Consider the following 22,290-nt stretch of genomic DNA (forward strand, 5'->3'; position numbering starts at 1 on the left):
CCCACTGGGTTTACCTCAATGTGCCAACACTGCAATAAAACTGGAAAACTGAGGGCTTAGATTAGAAAAAACAACTTGCAGCCAGTCCAAGAATGCAAACACACACACACACACACGGTTGACAGCACACAGACCGGCTATGTGAATGCTCGGATGAGTCGCGGCTCGTGACATCATGACCGGACACCGCTACTTGTATCCTAACATGCACATGGCCCCTGTGTGCACCGTTATCTGATGCCCGGCTGCAGGGCAGATGCTGGCGCGACTTCACTCGCATGCCGACAGAGAGGACACTGCATGCAGTCTGTGGTAGGTGTGGAACTGTTTCACCACCAAGAACCCAATGCTAACCTGGTGCACACCCCTAACCCTAATTTAGGGCAAAAGTACCACTGAAAGGGGCGGTTTTGAAAAAGCCTTCCCTGAGTAGCTTTTTCTGCACAGCTCATCATTTCGGCACATTCTAAACACATTCCAACCATCAGAATCATGCCAGGACACCTCGTTTTTCTAACCCTAACCCTACCCTGGTGCACAACTTTAACCCTTATACAAGGCGAGAGTACCACTGAAAAGAGCGCGATTTTGAAAAAGCCTTCCCAGAGTAGCTATTTCTGCACAACTCATCATTTCGGCACATTCTAAACACATTCCAACCATCAGAATCATGCCAGGACACCTCGTTTTTCTAACCCTAAACCTACCCTGGTGCACACCCCTAACCCTAATATAGGACAAAAGTTCCATTGAAAATAGGATGATTTTCAAAAAGCCTTCCCTGAGTAGTTTTTCTGCACAGCTCATCATTTTGGCCCATTCTAAACCCATTCCAACCATCAGAATCATGCCAGGACACCTCATTTCTCTAACCCCAACCCTACCCTGGTGCACACCCCTAAAAGACGGAGAGTTTGAAAAAGCCTTCCTTGAGTAGCTGGCCCCGCACTAGACAGTCAGCACCCAACGGTATACAGACAATACTCCCCTCCCCACATCTTCCCACTAGGTCCATCCAGAAAAAATAGGGCTCTGCTCCCTTAGATCCACCCTGACACCTGTCCTAACTCCCTCCCATGACTCAGAGGAGGCCCCCAACAGGCCCCATTCAGATGGCAGATGTGGGGGACACACCAAGAACTTTTACTGGCCAATTTCACAAGTACTAATAGCAGAGACACACAACAGTTTTGCCAGGAAACCATGCATGCATGCATGCCCCATATGAAGCCCTGAGTGTGAGCACATGTCTGCCCAAAATATTTGCAAACTGTCAAATAAGTGCTCACATCGTTCTCATTCCCGGTTCCTACTGAATTTGTGCAAATTCCCTTGTCTGTTCAATTTTCCCCAGTCCTACTTCAGAATGTGATCCTGTGCCGCTTCTGCCAAAACCTGCACAGGATTGCATACTTAGTACACGAAGAATGCAGTTTTACCCATCTGCACAAGTCTCCCATTCCATTGCTGCTTGATTTCCATCCTCGCAAAGAAAGCAGTCATTGCAAACAGAAAGCAGGCACAAGAAAAGTTGAAACATGGTGTATAAATAGTACAAATAAAGAAGGTTCTGCTCTCTTGTTCTTTCCCTCAACACTATGGTGTCTCTACAGGAGTCAGTTCTGGAAGGTATCCTGGCCTATCCGCCTCCTCTCTTTACAAAAGAGCACCTCCACTTGCCAACAACAGGGTCTGTGTTAATTTGCCTTTTAAAGCAGTGCATTTCCGTGGCATCTTGTAAATTTGCTAGTGTGTGAAAGGGAAGCCATCTGCAAAGGCCAGAAGGAGACTTTCCTCTTGTGTTGACAGACACAGTGCTGCAAACAGATCCTTTTTTTATGTTGCAAAGCTGCATGTGTCAGATCCTGACAGACTTTGTTTCCATTCTATTGTGGCAATAGCACCATAAGGACACTCTCTAACTCACTGGCTCTGAGGGGGGAAATAAATACAATCGCTAAAAATAACACACCGTTAAACAGTGACACCGTGTTCACTGCCTTTTGGTACTGCACACAGGCTCAGAGTGTGAGCAGCCAAGACCACAGGGTGCCTTGCCGCTCCGTCATCCAATGGTGGATGGACCCTCGGTCTTACGTTCCATTGCAAAAGCGGGGGGGGGGGGGTACCCTTGCTCCAGGACGCCGCAGAGTCTGCGAATGCAATCAGCCGAGGCTGGTCAATGTAGAAGGGGGTCTGCCAAACCACCCTTTCCTGAGAGGCCCCTCAAACTGGAGCTGGGCCTTCCAAAGCAGAGGTGAGGAGGAGGAGAAAGTATAGCTATTTGTCACCAACCTTCCCTCAACTGAGGCACAAGACAACATCTGCTAGCTTTTCCTGCTCCAATATTTACGCGGACACAACATGAGCTATCAGCAAGCCCTCTGCCCTGCCTTGGTACAGCCACACATGTCCCCTCCTACACACCACCACGCATTACAATGAAATTTACAATTGGGTGGCTGAAGAGTACGGAGCAGCCCCTCTTGCCTTGCAAAGGGACCCCCCAAACCCCGGAGACAGGATGCGAGCGACACATTCTCAGTATTGAATTTCAGCACAGATGGAATGTTTTAAAGAGCTCCACTTGCTTCCTGCGCGTTGCTGGAAAGGGATAATAGCTGAGCTGCACAACAAGGGGCCAGGTTCACTTCTGGACACCCCCAGTTAACAGAGCCTCTCATGCAGGGCTGGGAAGAACTTTCCCTCTGCAAATAATTAATGCTAATCAAAGGTAGGATGGACAAGTGCTCCGCTTCTGAATAATGCGCTCCCGACCTGCAGGACAGAATCCTTATCCCGATTTTTCAAATTTGTGATGGGCATGGGGCAAGCTGAGACTTACAGCAGCATAACAAATCCTTGCCACACTTCGAAATCTCTGTCTTATCAGGGCTCTGATATCAGACTATCAGTGCTCTGGAGAAATGTTGCTTCCATTCCCCATTCCTCCTGTCAAATCTTTGCTTTCATGATGCATAAGTCAAGTTTGGTGCAACATCTGCTTTTCAGGAATGAGTGATCATTCTCACCCCTTCAACAATTATGCCCATTAATACCCTTCAACTATCCATCCATGGGTAGAAAATGGTATTGGCTTTTTGTTTATTACCAAGCCTAAGGTTTGAGCTGTCCTTCTAAACGTAAAATGCCATGGCTTTGCAGCAACAGCTATGGTTTGTTGGACAAAGGCACAAGATAAGAGCAAGTCCAGACTGCCAGGAAAATCACTTGGTGACCTTGGCAGGCGCCAATCACTGCCGATCCCAGAATCACCAAATCTCTCAGATCATTAAAGCCAAAAGCTTTACAGATCACGTGAAAGTCTCCTTTACAGAAGATCTGAAGTGGCCCAATAGTCTCTCAAAGCCTGGGAACTACAGTTCAGGGCTTGCAATCTCTCTAACAGAGTTCTGAGTAATCTCAGCTAATTACAATGCTGAGGATTCTAAGGGAGAAGACATAATAATTAGAAGAACAGAATCAGTACAAGCACTGTTAAAATTTCTAGCAAAGGGGATGCCAAGGTATTGCCGGGTTACATCACCCTCCAACCTCGATCCCTTTACCCTGGTCTCTGCTTACTCAGTGGACTCTGAACATGTTCAGGAGAATAAATATTTAAATCAGCTTTAAGACAGCTATCAAACAAACGCTACAGCAGTTGAACAGATTCATAAACTTAGAAGTTCCCCAGACGCTATTGAAATAAAACTGCCTCCACTGGACACGTTAAATGTAATGAAGAAGGCATAGGATGAGCCTCCCAGGGGTGCAGGCGCCATAATTTTGGAGCCACCTCTGAAAAAGATCCATCCCATAATACCCCCTTGGAGGCGAATATGGAGCAAAGCTGCTATGGATGACTGAGAAAGCAGGTAGTTCATACAGGAAAAAGCAGGCTGAGCAATACTTAGGCCTTGTGAACTGTTCCATGAGGTTGGTTATGCAATAATTTTGTTGAGGAAATCTCATCTTAAAGCGATAGCACTCAAAGGAAAAAGCAGTTTGAAAGGACACCAGCCATTTCCAAGCCTGTATCGGATCTGGAAACAGCAAACCGATAAAAAAAATGCAGCAGAAGGACACAAGTGGCTGAATAACCAATGCTTTCCCAGAGAAGTACACTCAAAAAAAATTCCAAAACAAAGAAAACCTAAACATGCAAGCCCATGCATAACAAGCCAGTGAGAAGTACAGGTCACATGTATAGGAGGGGTCTATATTTCCAAACAGCAGCATTTGGAAGCAGCCCAAATTATCGCGAAAATTAGCTTGTCTGAAAAGAGAAGGGGATCTTGGTTCACTTTCTTCTGTGCTCTGCTTGCAAACCAATCCAGAAGCAACAGTATTCCTTTGATTCACACAAGTTGGTGGCCCTGGCCCTTTCCTATCTGAAATACTGAGACTGGGGGGCAGGGGGGGATTGCAAAAGTACCTGGGGAGGGGGTTGGGAAAGTTCTCTCCCTCCACCCCAGGGTTCATCAGACAGGCAGGCTACTTATCCGGCTGCCCTTTGCTAGCAAGAGATTCAGCACTTCCTGCCAGCCCACGCACCGCAGGCTAATTGACATGACATATTGACTGGCACTCTTCCGGGGAGCGTGCAGGAAGGACTGCGCATACCATTCCAGCTCAGCAATAATTACTGATTAAAAACTAGTTAAAAGGCAATGAAGACTGAAACGTACATTAAACCAAACGACCCTCATCTATACCAAAGCCACAGATAGATTGGCGCGATTATGAAATCATCGCTTAAAATGTCTACAAACATTAATGGCTGTTTGAATTTCCCAAAGATTTATGAGGAGGGCTGCTAATTTCACCTGAGCTGCTGCTTCCACTTCCTGCGCTGAAACCACTTTCTCACTATGCTAAACCCACCATGGCTTGCCTTTGTTTGCATGTGTGTCTTGGATTCCTGGGCCCACAAAATACACTGCCTTCTATTTTCAAGCCTGCATAATTAAATCCTTTGCTTCATTGTTTTGTAAATGGGAAATGACACCAGTAGTAAAATTAATAACTTTAGAGATGTATCACGAAACCAGTGTGCTCTCTCTGTTTCTTGCCGTAAGTGAAATGTTCATTAATGCTAAGGGTATAATAGGCTATTTCCTTCCCCCTCCAGTCTGTGCCCCCACCCTTTTCCTATAATTTAGGAAGTGTTCATGCTTCTGTGTATAGAATCTGGCTAATTTGAGGTCGTTATCTCAGCAGTCACTTTGGGGCACCTCTGTGCCTTGATTTGAGACAAGCATTCAATCTTCTCTCTTCCTCCAATTTAAAATGCAGCGGCCAACCAAACCTCAGAGCCCTACTGTACCACTGCATGCAATCAGGTTTTGTCAAAATGAACATGCAGATGTCTAGCTGGAACAAATATGCATCTTGGCATGAGGGGCACTGATCCCACCCCAGGTCTAATTCCTGCCCAAACAGATCAAGAGCAGCAGAGTCAGAATGCACAGGTTGAATAAGCGGGGGGGGGGGGGTGTCAAGGGATCAATCACGCCTGCAGCCTCTGCACATTCCACTGGGGAGACCAGGTGATGTTTACAATTAGCACACGGACTCTGCAGACATGATGGAAGAGTCTGCGCTTTTGTGGGGTCCCCAGTCAGAGCAAGAAAGTCTCTATTTACGCTGAACATGTGACGGCTGAGATGCAAGAACGGCAAGTCATCCCGTTCCTTCTACAAGTCCAGTTTACCTGTGCAAAGGTCTACAGTTAGACCTGGTTAAGGGGGGTTTAAACCCACACAAAATAGGTGCTGCAGGGATTGTCTTTGCACTTTTAGAGGCCCAATCCTGACATCATCCAGGAAACCATGTGCTCATTTTGTGAGTTCCCGCTTGCTTACAAAAGGAGAGCCAACAAACAAGTCAACCAGGGCATTTGCTGTTGCTCCTTCTCATCACCACCACAGCCTGGGCCAAGAGGAGGGGCCGCTGAACAGTCAAGCTGCAAAAGCAAAGAGGAGCAGCAAATCCAGGAGGCCCTGCTGGCATGTGGCTTTTGCGAATGGGGCAGCATAGAAGTATTCCAAACAAACAAACAAACAAATGTGGGATCCTTGCAAGGGCCCAACCGTGCTGACCCTTGACATTGGCCCTGTATGAAACAACCCCAAGGAAAAACACTGAGGGCTACAGTCTGGTTAGATTATGTATAAACTGCCCTTCCCAGAAATTATCCTGGTATAGTTTACAATGAAAGGAATGAAATACCAGAAAGAGAGGAATAAAATAGCAGAACAATTTAAACAGCACAAGGAACACACAAAGGGTTAAAAGGCTCAGGAGAATATAAAAGATGTTACCTGGTGCCTAATGGACGAATATAAACAATCAAGCATTATTCTTTTACTTTAGTTTCAAACCTAGCTGGAGTTTAGGTCAGTGAACAGTTTTTGAAAAGACATTTAAGAGGCTAATCCTTATCCAAATCTATGCCATGAAAAAACCAAGTAAAGAAGAAAGCACTCCTGCTTAAAAGCAAACACACGGGGGGGGGGGGGGGGGGGGGGGGGGGGGAGCACAGGCAGGAGCAGCTAGATGGGGGTCCCCAATGCAGTGCCTGTGAGGTCTTCCAACCATCTTCTCAAAGCTCTTCTACACATTTTTTAAAGAAATTAGGCCTTCAGAAGGTATTAGAGTAGTCCCCCTCTAGCCTTGTTCTTGCTTTCCTCGCTACTCTCTGCCTGTTTTTCCCCCTCCTATTTCTCCCCCACCACCTCTTTTGTGTAGCCAGGCAGCCACAGCAGCCCTTATGTAACTAATCACATCCTCCATGGGATCCTTTTGCGGTGGGATCCACAGCCGTCTCTCGAATGCCCAGATGGGTTCGTGGGCCCGAAAGGGTTGGGGACCCCTGAGCTGGACAGCTGGCAATGACACTGCCATCTGGGAATCCATGACACCTGTTTTCAGATGACATGTTTGGGTTGCTGAAGTGGGATGAAATGCTGCTCAGCCAGCCAACTGCCTTCTCGGCCAGCACAGGGCACACCGGGGAGGAAGGAAGAAACAGGGCCGCTCTGGCTACAAGCGTGCTGGAAGCAACACTGTTGTGTGGAAAATTCCCCTTTTCTTCTCAAACCCTTTTGAATTAAGAGAAAGGGAAGACACGGTGGAGTCCTCCACCCCTCTCCAACACCACTGCTTACAGGCTTCAGACATGGAAACAAGAAAAAGGCTGCTGGAAGCATGATTTCATGGGAAAAAATGGGTTAGTATTTAATGACTGGAATGAGGATTATTAAAGCATTAAAATAAAACTGAAAGAGTTAGAAAATGAAGGCATTAGACTAAAGGATGAGTTGTTGCTCCTTTTGCTGTAAAGTGAGGAAAGGAATTCTGAGGACTGACTTGCATAGTTGCCTGCTTCTATATCGGGATGACAAGGAAAATGGGAACAGGGGGCCAAAAGCAAAATGACAGCACTCTGATAGTATTTGAGTGAAATGGTGTACTCTGGTATCCTGCAACAACAGGGGGTTGGACCTGATGGGCCTTCATGGCCCTTTCCAACTCTACTATTCTATGATTATGTTTACTGGAGAGTTCTGAGGTTTTACAGATTGTTAGTTTACTAGTAAACCAGCCAGCATCCTGCTAAATGTAAATATAGTCCTGGTTGCTACTCCTCTTGCAACAAGCCCCACATCTCTATGGCTAGTGGCATTTTCTGGCATATTCCCTTTGCTACAACTGGAACTCCCACCTCCCAAACATCTCATGTTGGCTCATGTCCATGTCCTTGAACCCAAGTCAGTGGGATACAATTATACGGGACACTTCTGCATTCCCACAAGCAAATCAAGGGTTCGATAGCAGAATCAAGGATTCAGCATCAGATATCAAGGGCTGACATGGTTGGGCCCTTGCCAGCACGAGTCCCCACGACCTGCTCCTCCCCTTCACCATGGCAAGCTTCTTGTTCACCTGCCTCGTGCTCTGCCCCAGACAATGGTGGTGGGCGAAGGAAGGGGGAGTCAGAGATGCCTCTGCCAGGATGTCAACACTCTCGCTGCCTGACAAGTAGGCAAGTGGTAGTGATGATGAGAAAGAGGAGGAGGAGGAGGAAGAGCTGCTGGGGATCAGAGAAGGGCATTTGCTCAAGCGTCGTTAAAAATCTGGAGCTGACACTGATTAGGATTACATCTGAATGCAGTCATGATTGAAGCAGGCAGAGGGACAGGCAGGTGCTTCTTGGACACTTAATTCCTAGCTTAGGAGAAGGTGCTAGGGTGCTCGCTCGCTCGCTCGCTCGCTCTCTCTCTCACACACACACACACACACACACAAACACACACAAAAATTCTGGGTGAGGTATCCTGTTAGCAAAGGCATCCCATTACTCTGATTAGTTGCGAGCCTTTTCCCTGGAAAACACCAGTAGACACCCACGCTTGCACCCACCGCTGTGCTGAAATGTATGAACTTGGAAAATAACGAAGTCAAACTGGAAAACTCCTGCGATGGCCAAACTGAAAGGTCATGAAATTCCAACTGCCTGGATCTGAGTGTATTTTGCTCACAAAATATATGGCAAAGTGGAGAGGGCTGGTGTGGGGTGACTGAAAGCATCCTAGAAATTCTGGGCTCTTACATGCAAAGAGTGTGCAGGCTTTCAGAATTAAAACATAATTCCTGCACTAATAAAGAAAATGGGCCAATTAGTTAATCCCTATAGGACAAAAATGATACTCTACTCAAAAGCTTTATTCTCTTGTATGCTCTTTCCCTGTGCAAAACATGTCACCATGATTGATTGACTTGAGCGCCAAGAATATTCAGTTCCTATTACTTCAACTTATACATATACTTGCCCTGAATATGAGAAGAATGTTTTTCCATTGTGCGCACGCATGCACACACACACACACACACACACACAGACCTATCTGGAGCTGATATATTGACAAGAAGGAAGCAAAAGGAAAGGGACTTGCACTAATGACCAAAAAATAGCAATTTTGCTCTTCAGAAGACAGTCCCCTGTTCCTGGCTTACCTCGAGACTGCTCCAGCACCAGAGAAGCCTAATTCAGTTTCGGTTTAAAAATTTAAAAATAGAGTTGATAGCTGCTGAACAATAGAAGGCAACTGGAAAAGGAGAGAGGAGCAGGCTCTCTTTCATACTATAATCTAGAGAGAAAAGAGAGAGAGGATGCACTGTGCAGTTTGTCAAATTGGACTGAATAAGAGCATTCTCTCTTTCCTCTCCGTCACTGTATTGGTACCTGTTTTGACAAAGGCCTTTGCAGTCCCTGTTTCGGTTTGCTCTGCATTCAAAGCTAATTACAATGTCTAGGTTGGCCTGCATTAAGCACTCATGCAGAGTTGGAACTACTTAACCTGGCTCAGGGGTCCAGCCAGGAGTAAGCCCTGCGGCTGGAGACTCAGTCCATCTCCCAAGCATCTGACTTCCTCTGGCTGCTCAAAGAGATGACACCTTCCCAAATCTGATGGCTCGATGATGCTCAAGACAGGCCTTGTGGCAGGGACAGTGCTCCATGCCAACTAGGAGTCAGGGCTCAGGCCCTCAGGACCAAAGAGGGGGGGAGCACAAACTTCAATATGCTAATTTACATATGCTCTACAGTAAATGTGTATGTTTTTAAAGGAGCTTGCTAGTCTCTTAAGGACAGCCCATTTGTGAAAAGGCATTTGATTTCAGAGCAAAACATCAGGCATAAAGATTCCAAGGGGGTGGGGACTGCAGGAGCTGAAGCACGGGTAGGAAGAAAGCCAGTGGGATCAGATGCAACAGAGTCTCTGGACCCTGATTCCAGCAAAGGCCGCTAGACAGCAGGGTGTTAGGAAAGGTGGGCTCCCAGATTCAGAGCTCCAAATGCAAGATTTGGAACTGCAGCCCCAGCAGGCTGCTCCCTAACACTGCCTCTGCCTTGAGAGCACAACTTGCATTCGTGGCACCAGACGTTTCAAATAATGCTGTAAGGCTGTTAGGGAGGCCCAGGGAAATAACGTGGACAAGTTGGTGGCCATCCTCCCCTCTGTGGCTAGCAAATCTGCCAGAAAAAAATGCAGAACAGACATGCCATTTAACTTGGGGTTCACAAGCTGTTTAAAAAAAAAAAAAATCTTTCCTGGTCAAAGATTAATTCCTTTGCAAAAGGTTCCGTTCTGTTCTCTGGTTTTGCCTGAAGACAATCTTTCAGAGTCATTTCTATTGTAATATTTTTCTCTGTGGGGGAAAAATGCTCACATCTAGGAAAGAATATTACATGTGAACCAGTCTTGGTTATTTACGTTATGTTATATATATCCTGCCTTTCAGCAAAAAAAGAGAAAAAGACACTCAAGGCTTCTTTTAATAGTTATTCATATTCTTGTCTGCCCCTTCTCAGGGCTTGTTAAAAATTTAAAAATGCAAGAATGAACAGGCAGCACAAGTGGAACAAATCTCCCCAAACACACTTCTGACTACAGGTAAGAAGCTGTGAAAATTTTGGAAGCCTTCAGTGAAGGCCAACAGAAAGGTCATGTGGGCTGGAGGGTTGGACTCTTACGCGTAGATGTTAAGAAATACAATGTCACCGCTTTAGCCTCCTAAGTGAGGTGAGGGAGGCACTGGGAGCTATAGCTCTGAAAGCAGAAGTCAGATCTCTTTGTAATGGCCACTGCCATGTACTCGGTCAAGAAAAGCAGCAATCCAGATGCACATGTGCCCTGCAGAGTTGACCCAAGGCATGTCCTCTAATATCCTGAGAAGAGAACCAAGGAAGAAGGAAGGCTCCAAGAGAAGGAGATGCTGCCAAAGGCTTTGACACTGGGGAGAGGGATGCTGGGACATGATCTTTTTGGGGAGAGGGTGTAAGAGAACTTGAATCCTCAGATCCAGGAGAGGAGACAGGGTTGTAACCGGATGGCACTCCCGCCTGCTTCCCTCCCTCTCCAAAGTGCCACAGTTAGAAAATGGCCATGAGAAGGGGGCCAAAAAGACCAGGGACCCAGGGCCACAGGGCCAATACAGCACACCTCTGGACATGCTAATTAGAATATGCTGTAAAGCATGGAAAGAACCCTGCTCCCTGTGGACCCATTTCTGAAGCACGTGACAGCCAAACATCAGCCCATCCAGGGGGATACAACATCACAACGAACACACGGTCCCTGGACCCTGATTTCAGCCAGTGCTCCTGGACAGCAGGATGGTGCCGTCCAGAGATGTGGGGCTCCAGTCCTAGTACGATGAGCCCTAACACAACCCTTGCAGTTACACCTGGAAATATCCCTCAGATCAGCTGTGTCAATGCAACTCTAGTCTTGTTCCCTTCTCTCTTCAAAACCCACCTTTTCTGTGAAGCCTCTGGAACAGTCTCTTAGTTCCCCTCTGTATATAACTCGGTAACCAAGCCTAGCTACTTGAGTTCAAGTCATCTCTCTTGACCTCGTCTCTGCATCTGTCCTCCTCCTCACACTTTCTGTGTCAAATTTTGTACTGTTACCTCCTAGGAGTGCAGACCTGCCTTCCTCCACTAATTTTTTAATACTGCAATCTCCTTAGGACAGGGACTGCCTTCTTGCTCAAACTTCTCTCCATGGGGAAACTGACGAGGCTGAAGAGAAGTCAGAAAGCCTCAGCTAACAATACTGTGTCACGGTACTGACTGTGTGGCTTACTTTCAGTCCCCCTTCCAGACCCAGGCTTGGCTGAGACTGGGTTTAACAGCCCTCTGTCTATTTTCTATCGCCTGGGTCACAATATTGCGAGGGAGACAGATGTCAGCAGCTACACAGCACGTTTCTGGGATGGATTCACTCTTGTACCAACAGGTCCACCGATGCATCGAGGGGGCTGGCCTTCAACTATCCAAGCAAGACGCAGTGGGACTGGGCCAGTGATCTATCCTCTCCAGCATCCTGTTTTCCTGACGGTGGGATGCCAGATGCGCCTGAGAAGACCACAAGCCACGCACTGCCCACCTCTGTCCCTACACTCTGCTATTTAAATGTATCCTGCTGCAGAGGATGTCTTTCATAGCTTCTGGTTTCAGGGCCTCTGATGTGATGCCTGTGGGACACTCTCCTGAAGCCCACCAGGCTTCCTTCCTCTTCCCCATTTTTATTTCAAGGTGTCCACTGTGTTTTAACTGGGAAGCTCATGTGTTGCAAAGCCAAGCCCTGTCTTCCAGCCCCAGCATTATTTAGGTTCAGAAGCATGGTCCCATGCCTTAGAGCCAGGCGTCAATCCCTGCCTTGTGCTCTGCCTTTTGGGATGGTTACTCTTCTTATACTCTAACAAATGTGCCTTCTGAAGAGGAGGATTTTGGGGTGGTCCTTGCCCACTCACAGCCACTCTGTTGGGAGAGTGCCCATAACACTCTTTCAAAAGCCCAAATGTGTCCCCGCTGACCCAAAAAGTTTGGGGATCCCCTTACAGCTGTTGGTAGAGCTAGTAGTCTCCGTTTCTCTGACTAATCTTTTCTTCGAAAGATATCTAAGCTAGGAGCCTTCACTACGCAGCCTTTCAAGCTCTGTCTGAATGATAACATACGTTGTCAGTGCCTGCAGGACAGCTAGAAGCCCATGTGCAGAATACACAGGAAAATATATTACTGTTGGGGTTTGTAATGTACTGCAGCCGTGACCGGAGAGATTTATGCACTCCCCCTATTGAGACTGTAATCGTGAAAAGGTGATATCAAAATAACGACGAGGCCTTGATTTATGCTGACAAAAGAGCCAGTAAAGTGTCAGCGTAGCAGACAGAATAGCCATCCAAGGCTAACTGATACTGCGTGGCTCAGTACTACACTGGCCCATGTATTAATAACTAGAATAATATGCCATCACAATCAGCAGAGGCATGTGAAAACACCGCCTTGCAGAATTGCACGATTCGTCCATGCAATGCAAACTATCATCATTCATGGGGCAGCTGTAACTGCCCCCTGGGCCAGCTGCCACCTGGTGCTTTCTCCTCTCTCACTTCTTCAACAGGCCAGGGGTGAGAGCAGGAAAAAACAGATAAAGAAGGGCAGAAGGGATGGGACAGGGGAGAAGGATCAAACCACAGTTCAAGTGACAGGACTCTTTGTCCCGTATCTTTCATTTCTAAGGAGAAACAAACCTCAAGAAAGACTGGTTCAAACATCACAGCAGCAGTCCCTGGGTTAGTTAACCAAGGAGCTGCAGGATGGAGTGTAGTGTACGAGCCATGGGCCTATTATTTCTGCTTTTAATTAACAATCCAGGAATACCCCTCTCCTAGGTTGATTTGTGACACAACACTTTCTAGAAATTATCATATTATAAATTATACACTATTATTATTGCACTACATTGATACCCTGCCTTTCCCCTCCCCCCAAGACAGTTTATATAATCCTCCTCTTCTATATATTATCCTTACAACAGCCCTTTGAGGGAGGTTAGACTCAAAGACGCCAAGTCAGCTTTGTGTTAAGTGGGGCCAGAACCCAAATGGGCTAAGTCCCAGTCCTGATCCTGACTCTCAGTGAATTGTTCATCGGTTAAACAATTCAGAGTTAATGCAACAACAAACCATGGACAATTGTTGGGTTAACTCTGGTTTATATGACCCATAAACAACCCAGAGTTCCAGGCGCATACCTCCTGAAACCACCCATGAATGGGGTATCCTCGCGTTGTTAACTGGAAGTGGATACAAGGAGAGTGCAGGAGGCAGCAAGCTTGTTCTTCAGTCCTCCCAACAATTTCTGAGTTCAACAATCCAGAATTGCCACTGTAATGTGTGGATCAGGTCTTTTATGTTTTATGCTAGTGCACTAAGCATGATTCCTCTGAAGGAAATCCTAAGAACGTAACAGCCAGTGTAGCATAGTGGTTAGAGGACTGGACTGGGACTCAGGAGATCAGGATGCTGGTCTGCATGCAGGCATGAACTCACTGAGTGACTTTGGGACAGTCACCACCTCCCAGCCCATCTTGCCTCAGAGGATAAAATGGAGAGCAGAAGCAACATGTATGACATTTTGAGTTCCTTACAAGAGGAAGAACGGTAGGATAAAAACAGCGATAGTAGGAGTCGTGCTGGCTCAGGGCAGGAAGCCTAACTAACCCAGCACTGTGTTCATATAGCTACTTCTGGAAAGCACACCTTGGATCCCTACAGCAACTGGCAATGGGAGGCATTCTCCTGCTGGCGGGACCACCTCTTAATGCCCAGTTCATGATCCAGCTGTATCTGAGGAGTGCCTGTCCTTCTAGTGAAGCCAGCAATGAGGAGCGGGGACAGGGTGAGCCAAAAATCAGGGGAGGGGACTTCCCTTTCTTACTCCCTGTCCCCGTATCACCAACGCAGCACAGAGCTTCCAGTTGGGCCAAAAGAGAAAAGGCTTCTCTACGCAAGGTGTTGTGTGCTTGTGATCATGGAAGTTGGAGGGACCATTTCATGACACTGCCTTCTTCCAGGGCCTCTCCCATGCTTTCCACACATTTTTGCCAGGCTGATTTTAAATGCAGTGTTGAATTTTAACCTGGCACTAAAGCTCTGCGTGACTGCAAATCTAGTACGCTGCAGCTGTATCGCAGCCACGCCTTATTTATGGCTGCCTGGTGGTATACATGCAGAAGTGGGGAAAGACAAACACCAGGAAGAAGTTCTGTAGGAGGGACACAGGTTTCTCCCTCGCAAAGAAAATGGAAGCCGAAGCGGCAGAAAAACCCAGAGACTGAGAGGCTCTACAAGTGTTTCACTTTGATCCGCGCCTACTTTGCACAGCTGCCTTGAGGGTTTTCCCCCAGCCCTTTAAAGCACTGCAGTTTGCTTCTCGGGAGAAATGTGTGAGATTGCATTGTAATGTACGATATGAATAATTATCAGGATAACAGCACAGAGGTCTAAGTTATATGCGATCCTCATATTGTGCTGCAAAGCCAAAAGGTTTTGATGGAGCCACCACCTTTTTCAAAAAGCCTGTTTCCCCAATCCACTGCTTTCACACTGCCACTATAACTTCGAATAGTTTCCAAATGACCGAGGGCCAGATCCTGCCGAAGGTTAAGCACTTTGCGTAACGCTGATTTCAAGGGCACAGAGAGAAAGAGGACATGGGACAAGCAGTGCATAAAGTTTCACAGGATTTTGTTCTGTATTGCAATGTGGATTTGTCCTGCCACCTTGGATTCTGCAGCTTCTCACCATCCACACATGCAGCAACTGAGTATCTACCCTGTTTTGTCTGAGTCCTGGATGTCTCTGGTACCTAACACTGCCCCTGGAGGCAGGACACATGGAAGGTGCTTGGAACACCTGGAACGCACCTGGATCGCTTTGGCAAACAGCCGTTACGCTTAATTTGAGTAGACAGCGGCCAAGCTGAGAGCTTGCTCTGAGCCTGGGAATCACACCTGATCTGCTCCTTCAGATATGCCCTTCCACTGGCCGTATCTGGTTCAAGCTGAATTTTTAATATGCACCTGAAAAATTCACTAGAACAGGAGAGGAGGGGTGGGGGTGCCTCATACATGCACTTATACAATGGGAGGTATGGTACTGCGCGGATTCAGAGGCCCACTAAAGAGAAAGGATGTTAAACATCCCACACTTAACTAGTTGGCACCTGGCTGCCTTACCAGCTTGCCACTGGGCCTAGTCCAGCTTAAAGTCAGATTTTTCAAGTTCCCAGATGCAAGAGCTCCAAACTCAGATCTGGGAATCCACTGTCAGATTCCAGCCCCATCCCTAGCGGCTGCAGTGGAACGAACTGTGGTCGCAAAAGCAGTCTTGGCGAAGGGGGGAGGAAGAGAGGAGAGGCAACCAACACACCAAAATATTGTGCATCCCGGTGCCGCCACCACCGCCTCCTTCCCTCCCGCTCCCAAGCAACGCAGTCAGAGAGACGACACCTGCCGCTGACCTGTTCTGCAGGATGGGAGCAGCGTGGAGGCAAGCGCTGCTTCTGCTCTCCCCCTACGCTGCAGAGGACACCTGCAATCCTCCAAGTCTGGAGGGCTGCAGGCACACCCACTGGACTGTGCCCCAAGGACTTCCCACTCCCCAGATGCTCTGATTTTTTAAAGGGATTAACAGAGGGATCTCCCAACTCACGTAGGCATGAAAGCCTCAACCCCTCTGTTTTGCAGAATTAAACACCCACCCCAGCTCCACAGCCAGCGAGCTATAACCAGACGATGCGCCATTCAGAAAATATTCAGTAACTCTCTTTACTTCCCAATGTGGAGTTGTTATGCCCAAAGCTGTATAGCTTTTCCAGCACATTTCCAAGAGTGGTTCTGCTGCTAAAACAATCAGAACCTCAGGATCACCCACCCACATGCACTAAGCCCAGGGGTGGCTGTTTTTGGAACCACAGCTCAGAGGCTGCACCCAGGTGCTTGTGGGTTGCCACTGCCCCAAGACCTTCTAACTCCCATCTTGCGCACACCCCACCCTGAGCAAGAAAATACCCACTGAAGATCACCAATGCAGAATTTAGGAAGACGGAATGAGAGTGGCCCCGCATTGGCCCATTTGATGGATGCCAACACTGCGTCTCTTGTTGGGAGCAGCTGCTTGTGTTCGTAATTCTGCAACAAGCAGCTCCGTCTGCAGCGCTGCAAACACCCATTCAGCTGTCAATACCAATAGTCGATGAGACTGTCTAAAAGCCGCTCCAACAGAACGCCCTATGCCAGGCCTCTATCGATCAAAGTGTGCAAGAGATTAGTCTCATTGGCTCCTCAGGATATCACATGACTAGGTCTATTAGTACAAGTGGGTCAAAGAAAAAGTAAGGTCAGCGATGCAGTGCAGAGACGGGATCGACAAAGTGTGACCTCTCATTGTGAAACCCGCTTACGCCACAGCCATCACCGCTGATGGCTAAATGCTCATTTTGCATATCCCCTTTGTCCACCATGGTTTGTATCAATCAAAATAAAACTCCAATGCAGCCAAGTTCCTTCTTGTTTTTAAAGGGAAAAAACCGGGGTGCGGAGACAAAAGATATTCTACTTAGCTCCTTCAAAACACATCGTTTTTAACAATACATGGCCATTAGCAATCAGTCTGCCATTCTGGTCCGTTTCATAGAAAATCAAGAGGGAAAATAATTGAGTCAATAAGAATACAAAAGGGATTGCTTCTCCAACCCCCTTCTTTTCTGTGACAGGGTTGAAAATGTAAAAGCTTGAGGAATCAAAAAGAAGAAAGGGTGAATTGATTTGATTCACTGCTTCAGCAAAGGCTGAATTTAAGACTAGTTGGGGTTGGGTTTTTTTTTATTTTTGGTGTGCTCTCCTCTAAGGTTTTTGTTGTTGCCTTTTTAAGTGGGAGAAGAGAAGAATGTTGTGTGAGAGGTACAAGTGAAATCACCTTTGATCAGAGTGAAGGTTGGGGAAAGGAAAGGGAATGGAAATCCATCAATAAGATTCAAGTTCAACATTGATCATTTCTAGGACACTACACAGAGGAGCAGGATGGAAGACCAAGGGGTGGTACCCCTCCGATCAAGGACTGGAGTTACTGCAATGGGCTTTAACTTAAGGGCATCTGGGGGGCTTACAGCACACCTACTGGCCCTACCCACAAGCCAGTAGGAACAGGCTTCTGAAGGAAAGCACTCTCATCCCTTAACCTTGAGTTTAGTCCCACTAGAGAACTAAAAGACAACGCTGAAAAAGGAAAGTTTCAAGTCAAGCTCCCAAGATCTGGCAATGTTCATCTTAATGCAAATTGGAACAATTATTCTCGGGAGGCCTTCTCTGTACAGCATTTATTCCCTAGCATTGTCTTGGGGATTCTTCCTGCACCTTTGACTCCCTCCTGCAGGAGAAAGAAGAAACCAACCAGGTGTTGGCAAAAAGAAATGGATTGGCTGAAGACAGACCCTATCCTAGGTGATTGCACAGGTATTAATTCTTGCAGATTCCCGCAGGTCTGCTCCTGGCCCCGCAGGTACGGTAGTTGCAGGGTGAATTCTGCTGTTCCTCAACATCCCATCAACAGGGGAGTTGTGTTGAAGCTTCCAGGCCACGATATTGCAGGAGATGGAACAGGGTTCCACCTCCTGGTAACGTGGCTTTTTTATGTTCCACTTGCAATAACCATTGCCTGCTTTTCTCCTAAAAATACCCAGAGGGGAAGGTTGCCACATCTTAAAAAAGGAACAGGGTATGACTTGCTCTGCCTTGGGCAGTGAAAAAGCATCGACCACCCCTGGGCCTGCAAAAGGAAGGCAAAATTGTGATGTTAGCAAGCTCTGTGTGTCCTCTGAAGCCACGGCCAACACCATCCCTGCAGTCTGAGGGGACTTTCTCCTCCTCTGGCATTTTAGCAGCCACCTTTCCTTTGTGAATATGCCCTTCCAGATAGGAACCCAAGGCCGATGTAGTTCCTTTTAAGAGCATTAAACTGTCTATCCAGCAGCATACAATGGTGCTCAAAGTATAAGGAGGGGGGTACTTTTAAAGCAGCCATTACATTCCTAATGAAGTCCGTATGCTCTCTGTTGACGCAGCGGGACATTCAAGCCCAGTGCTGCTGCAGCGGATTTGATGTGTTGACGAACAAGCCACATTGCTATAATAAGAACTGTTTATTTGAATAATAAGGTCAGAGAGTTAAGTAGTTGGTATTCCAGTCATACGAACCTGTTTGCACAGTGTCACTAATAATTAAAGCCTTTTTTAAAAAAAGTGGGGGAACCCTCCCTTAGAGTTGGAGTAATGTTTTCCCCAAATATATTCTACTGTCTTGAAGAAACTCAGGGCAGCCAGGTGACCTCTGAGGTTTATTAAGGACTTCAGTTCCACAGCTGGGGCAAATTTATTTCCTCGAATTAGCAAGGAATATTTTATTTATTTATTTAAGACATTTCTAACCCGTCCTTTGCCCAAGCCTCAGGACAGCTTACAATATCCCCATAATAAAAATGCTACAGTCCCCACTTAGAGATGTAGCTTATTTTTGAAACAAACAGAACCAGGAATGTATTTAGGCCACATGTCCAAGCAATACTTTACTGGGTTACGTATTTGAATGCTTCAGTTCTCATTGCTCAAAGCCAGTTTCATACAAATATTGTTCAGAGAAACAAGTGAATTAGGAAAACAAGTGATTTTGGAAAAAAAATTGATCCAGGTGTGTGGATAAAATGGGACCAACCATTCCCATGGTTTCAGTACGTCTCTTGGGTGATTCTGGCTAGCCACCTGCTCCAGCCTTCTTCAAGTTGGCGCCCCCCAGATGTCCTGAACTCCAGGGGAAAGACACTGCCTTGTGCCTGGTTCCCAAGAGGAAACTGTTTGGCTACAGTGGGAAACAGGACATGGGACCTGACTGGCCTGTAGTCCAATTCAACAGAACTAATTATCTTACTCTTCAAACAGCACCCACACATGCTTCTAAATCGAAGCTTCATTTCTTCTTTGCACATCTGTCATTTTTTTTTGGCGGGGGGCAGGGTGTTTCAAAAGGGTTCTGCAAATTTATCAGAATACTAATTTGTTCAGTGCCCCTCTCCCCCTCTCTCACACACACCCACACAGGCTATTTTTTATGACCTTCTGATCCAAGGAGGAGACGGAGACTGGTTTTAGACAACATGAAACCACCCAGACTCAGAGACTGATTCAGAAGGAAAGTCAAGCTCCGTGGCATCAAAACCCCACACCCATGGCCAGCATGGTCCAAGCGGAGGGCAAATTCTGCCAACAGGAAAGAAGAAGACGACACACAGTGGTCCTAAGCAGGAGCGATTCGTTTCCTTTTGGTTCATAAAGCCGACCCTCTATAGAGAGGGCAGCTTCTCCCCTTTCACTCTCGAACTGAAGGCAGATGGAAATCAGACGGTGGCCAAGTTTGCCTCAATGGGGAAGAGTTTGCCACTGGCACTCACTCTTCTCAATTTGTATTATTCACACAGCCTGAGCAGCAAATGGCTCCTCTGGGTTTTTTTCCTCCTCACCCACCCAGATCCTTTCTCCCTGCTGCCAGAGCCGCTCTCTATTATAAAAGGGCACAGACGTACACCAAACGTGTCAGAAGCGTTAGACAAGGCATTAAGGAGGTGTCAGGGGTAGCATAGTGGGGATTACTGTAAAGTCTAAATAATGTGTAAAATAAAATGTGATATAGTCATTGATAAGAAAAGCTCGAGAAAAAATGGAAGTACAATTATTTTTTCATTTCGATTGTTAAGCTCAGAAGCATTGTGCCACTTAAGTGGCATTCTTTCCCCACCACACACACACACACACACACACACACACACACACACTTTTCCTTTCTCACTCTCTTTTCTTTCAGTACATCGTATTTCTCAATAATCTTGTTACGGTTGCCAGCATTCTTGCAGTTAAAAAAAAGGAAAGAAAGGTAGAATGAAAAAAAGACCAGCGAGAGCACTTTGCACAAATAATCCTCCTCACTTCTGAGCCAGATGCACTGTGTTTGGTGCGAAATTGTTTTTGTCAGGGACGCTGAGGGACTGGGCCACCACCACCAGTGTTTTCACAACTCAGAATTAATAGCATGACACTCTTTCTCGTTCAGGGAGTGTTGGCGAGGGAAAGGGGGTCTAGCTATGGGTTGAACTACTTTCCTTCGTGAACTTGGGCCCCTTCCGACGTGTGAATTTTGTTTTGTTTGGTGCAAGGATGAAATACACACATCTGAGAAATCACCTTCTCCCCATGAAACTGCCCACTTGATATGGTTACCTGCAGATGTCCCAAACCCCTTTTTGGTTAGAATGGGGCTCTCTATTGTTATGTCCAGATTTCTGAGCTCCCTACCTAAGGAAGGTTGTATCGCCCTTTCCCTTAAAGCCTTCCCCTGCTACACTAAGATCTGGGCTCTTGCCTCTTGGCAGAGCAGCAGAGGCACAGGCTGGGAGAGAGCGCTGAGTGACCAGGGCACTGGCGAAGGCAAGGTAGGAGCTGGGCAGGGGAGCAGCGGAGAGGAAGGGGGGTGGGGCCAGAGAGGCTAGAGGGGCCAGGCAGAAGCAGACAGGCGGGGCCACCAGCCTGAGGGACTGATAAGGCGTCGTCCCTTGTCTGCGTCCCTTAGCTGTGGCCCGGGCTGCCCGGGAACACCCTTCTCTGGGATGCAGAGGCTTTGGGGGTTTTTTGCTTTGCTTTCCTTTCCTTTCCTTCTTTCTTTGGGTTGGGTTTTTTTTTTGGGGGGGGGGAGGGTGCTGTGCTTTGTTTTTCCTCCAATTTAAATGTAAGTTTATTTTATAAATTTAAGTTTATTTTATCCTTGTGGGTGTGTGCGAGTGGGTTTTTGTCTGGGAGAACTGGGTGAGTGAGAGGAACTGCAGGACAAACAAGGCAGGGGACCAAGGTAGGGTCTCGGAAGGGATCCCAGTGGCAGACCAGGAGATGGCCTTGGCGGGAGTCACGGGTGTTGCTGTCCGCTGCGAGAGCTGCGACATGTTCGCCCTTCTCCCCCAGGAGAGCCAGAGTTACACTTGCCCTCCGTGCAAGCTGGTGACCCTGCTAGAAGAGGAGGTGAGGTGCCTGAGGGCCAAGAGAGCTCTCCAGGCCCCCCTGGAGCAGCTCCCCTCTGGACAGAGGGTTGAGGGAGAGGCCACGGGAGGAGCAGCCGCGGAGACATGGAGGTATGTCACCCACAGAGGAGGAGGCCAACACGGCCTCCTCCTTCTCCTGGCACCAATCTGGAGCTGGGAAACAGGTTCTCTCCACTCCACTTGGGGAGGCTGGGGCTGAGGAGGCCTCGGGGGACCAGCAGGACCCCCAGCCTGGGACGTCAGGCGGCAAGGGGGCCGCTGCAGGAGAGGCGAGGGCTAGGGCACGGCCGCCCACCAGCACCAGGAAGACGTGGCAGCAGGTAATTGTTGTTGGGGACTCCCTGCTGAGGGGCACTGAGCCGGCGGTGTGCCGCCCCAACCTGGAGACAAGGGAGGTTTGCTGCCTGCTGGGCACACGCATCCGGCATGTGAAGGACAGAGTGGAGCGTCTTGTTCACTCCAGGGGTCACCAGCCACTCCTGGTGATCCATGTGGGCACAAACGACGGAGCCAGGCAGGGTGTGGTCGGGATCACCAGGGATTTTGAGGCTTTGGGGAAGAAACTCAGGGAGTTAAAGGCCCAAGTGGCCTTCTCGTCGATATTACTGGTCCAGGGATTTGGGCCAGGAAGGGACAGGAGGGTCTCCGAGGTGAACGACTGGCTTAGGGTGTGGTGCCAGAAGGAACGCTTCGGGTTTCTCGGCCACGGCACTCGGTTTCTTGCCAATGGACTTCTGGCAAGGTACAGGTTACACCTCACGAGGATGGGGAAAAGGTCCTTTGGAGACGCTCTAGCG

General features: G+C 47.7%; 1 protein-coding gene across 1 annotated transcript in view; it reads left to right on the top strand.

The window, feature by feature from the left end:
- MSI2 (musashi RNA binding protein 2) overlaps positions 1-10,425 on the top strand; it is a 437,270-nt gene extending 426,845 nt beyond the window's left edge. The window contains exon 13 of the mRNA XM_044430042.1: positions 10,379-10,425. Within this exon, the coding sequence (XP_044285977.1) occupies positions 10,379-10,410 (32 nt within the window). The 3' untranslated portion in view covers positions 10,411-10,425. The remainder of the gene's footprint in view (positions 1-10,378) is intronic.
- Positions 10,426-22,290: the final 11,865 nt, after the last annotated feature.

This window comes from Varanus komodoensis, unplaced genomic scaffold, assembly GCF_004798865.1.
Source record: "Varanus komodoensis strain SLA01 unplaced genomic scaffold, ASM479886v1 scaffold20_1, whole genome shotgun sequence".
NCBI lineage: Eukaryota > Metazoa > Chordata > Lepidosauria > Squamata > Varanidae > Varanus > Varanus komodoensis.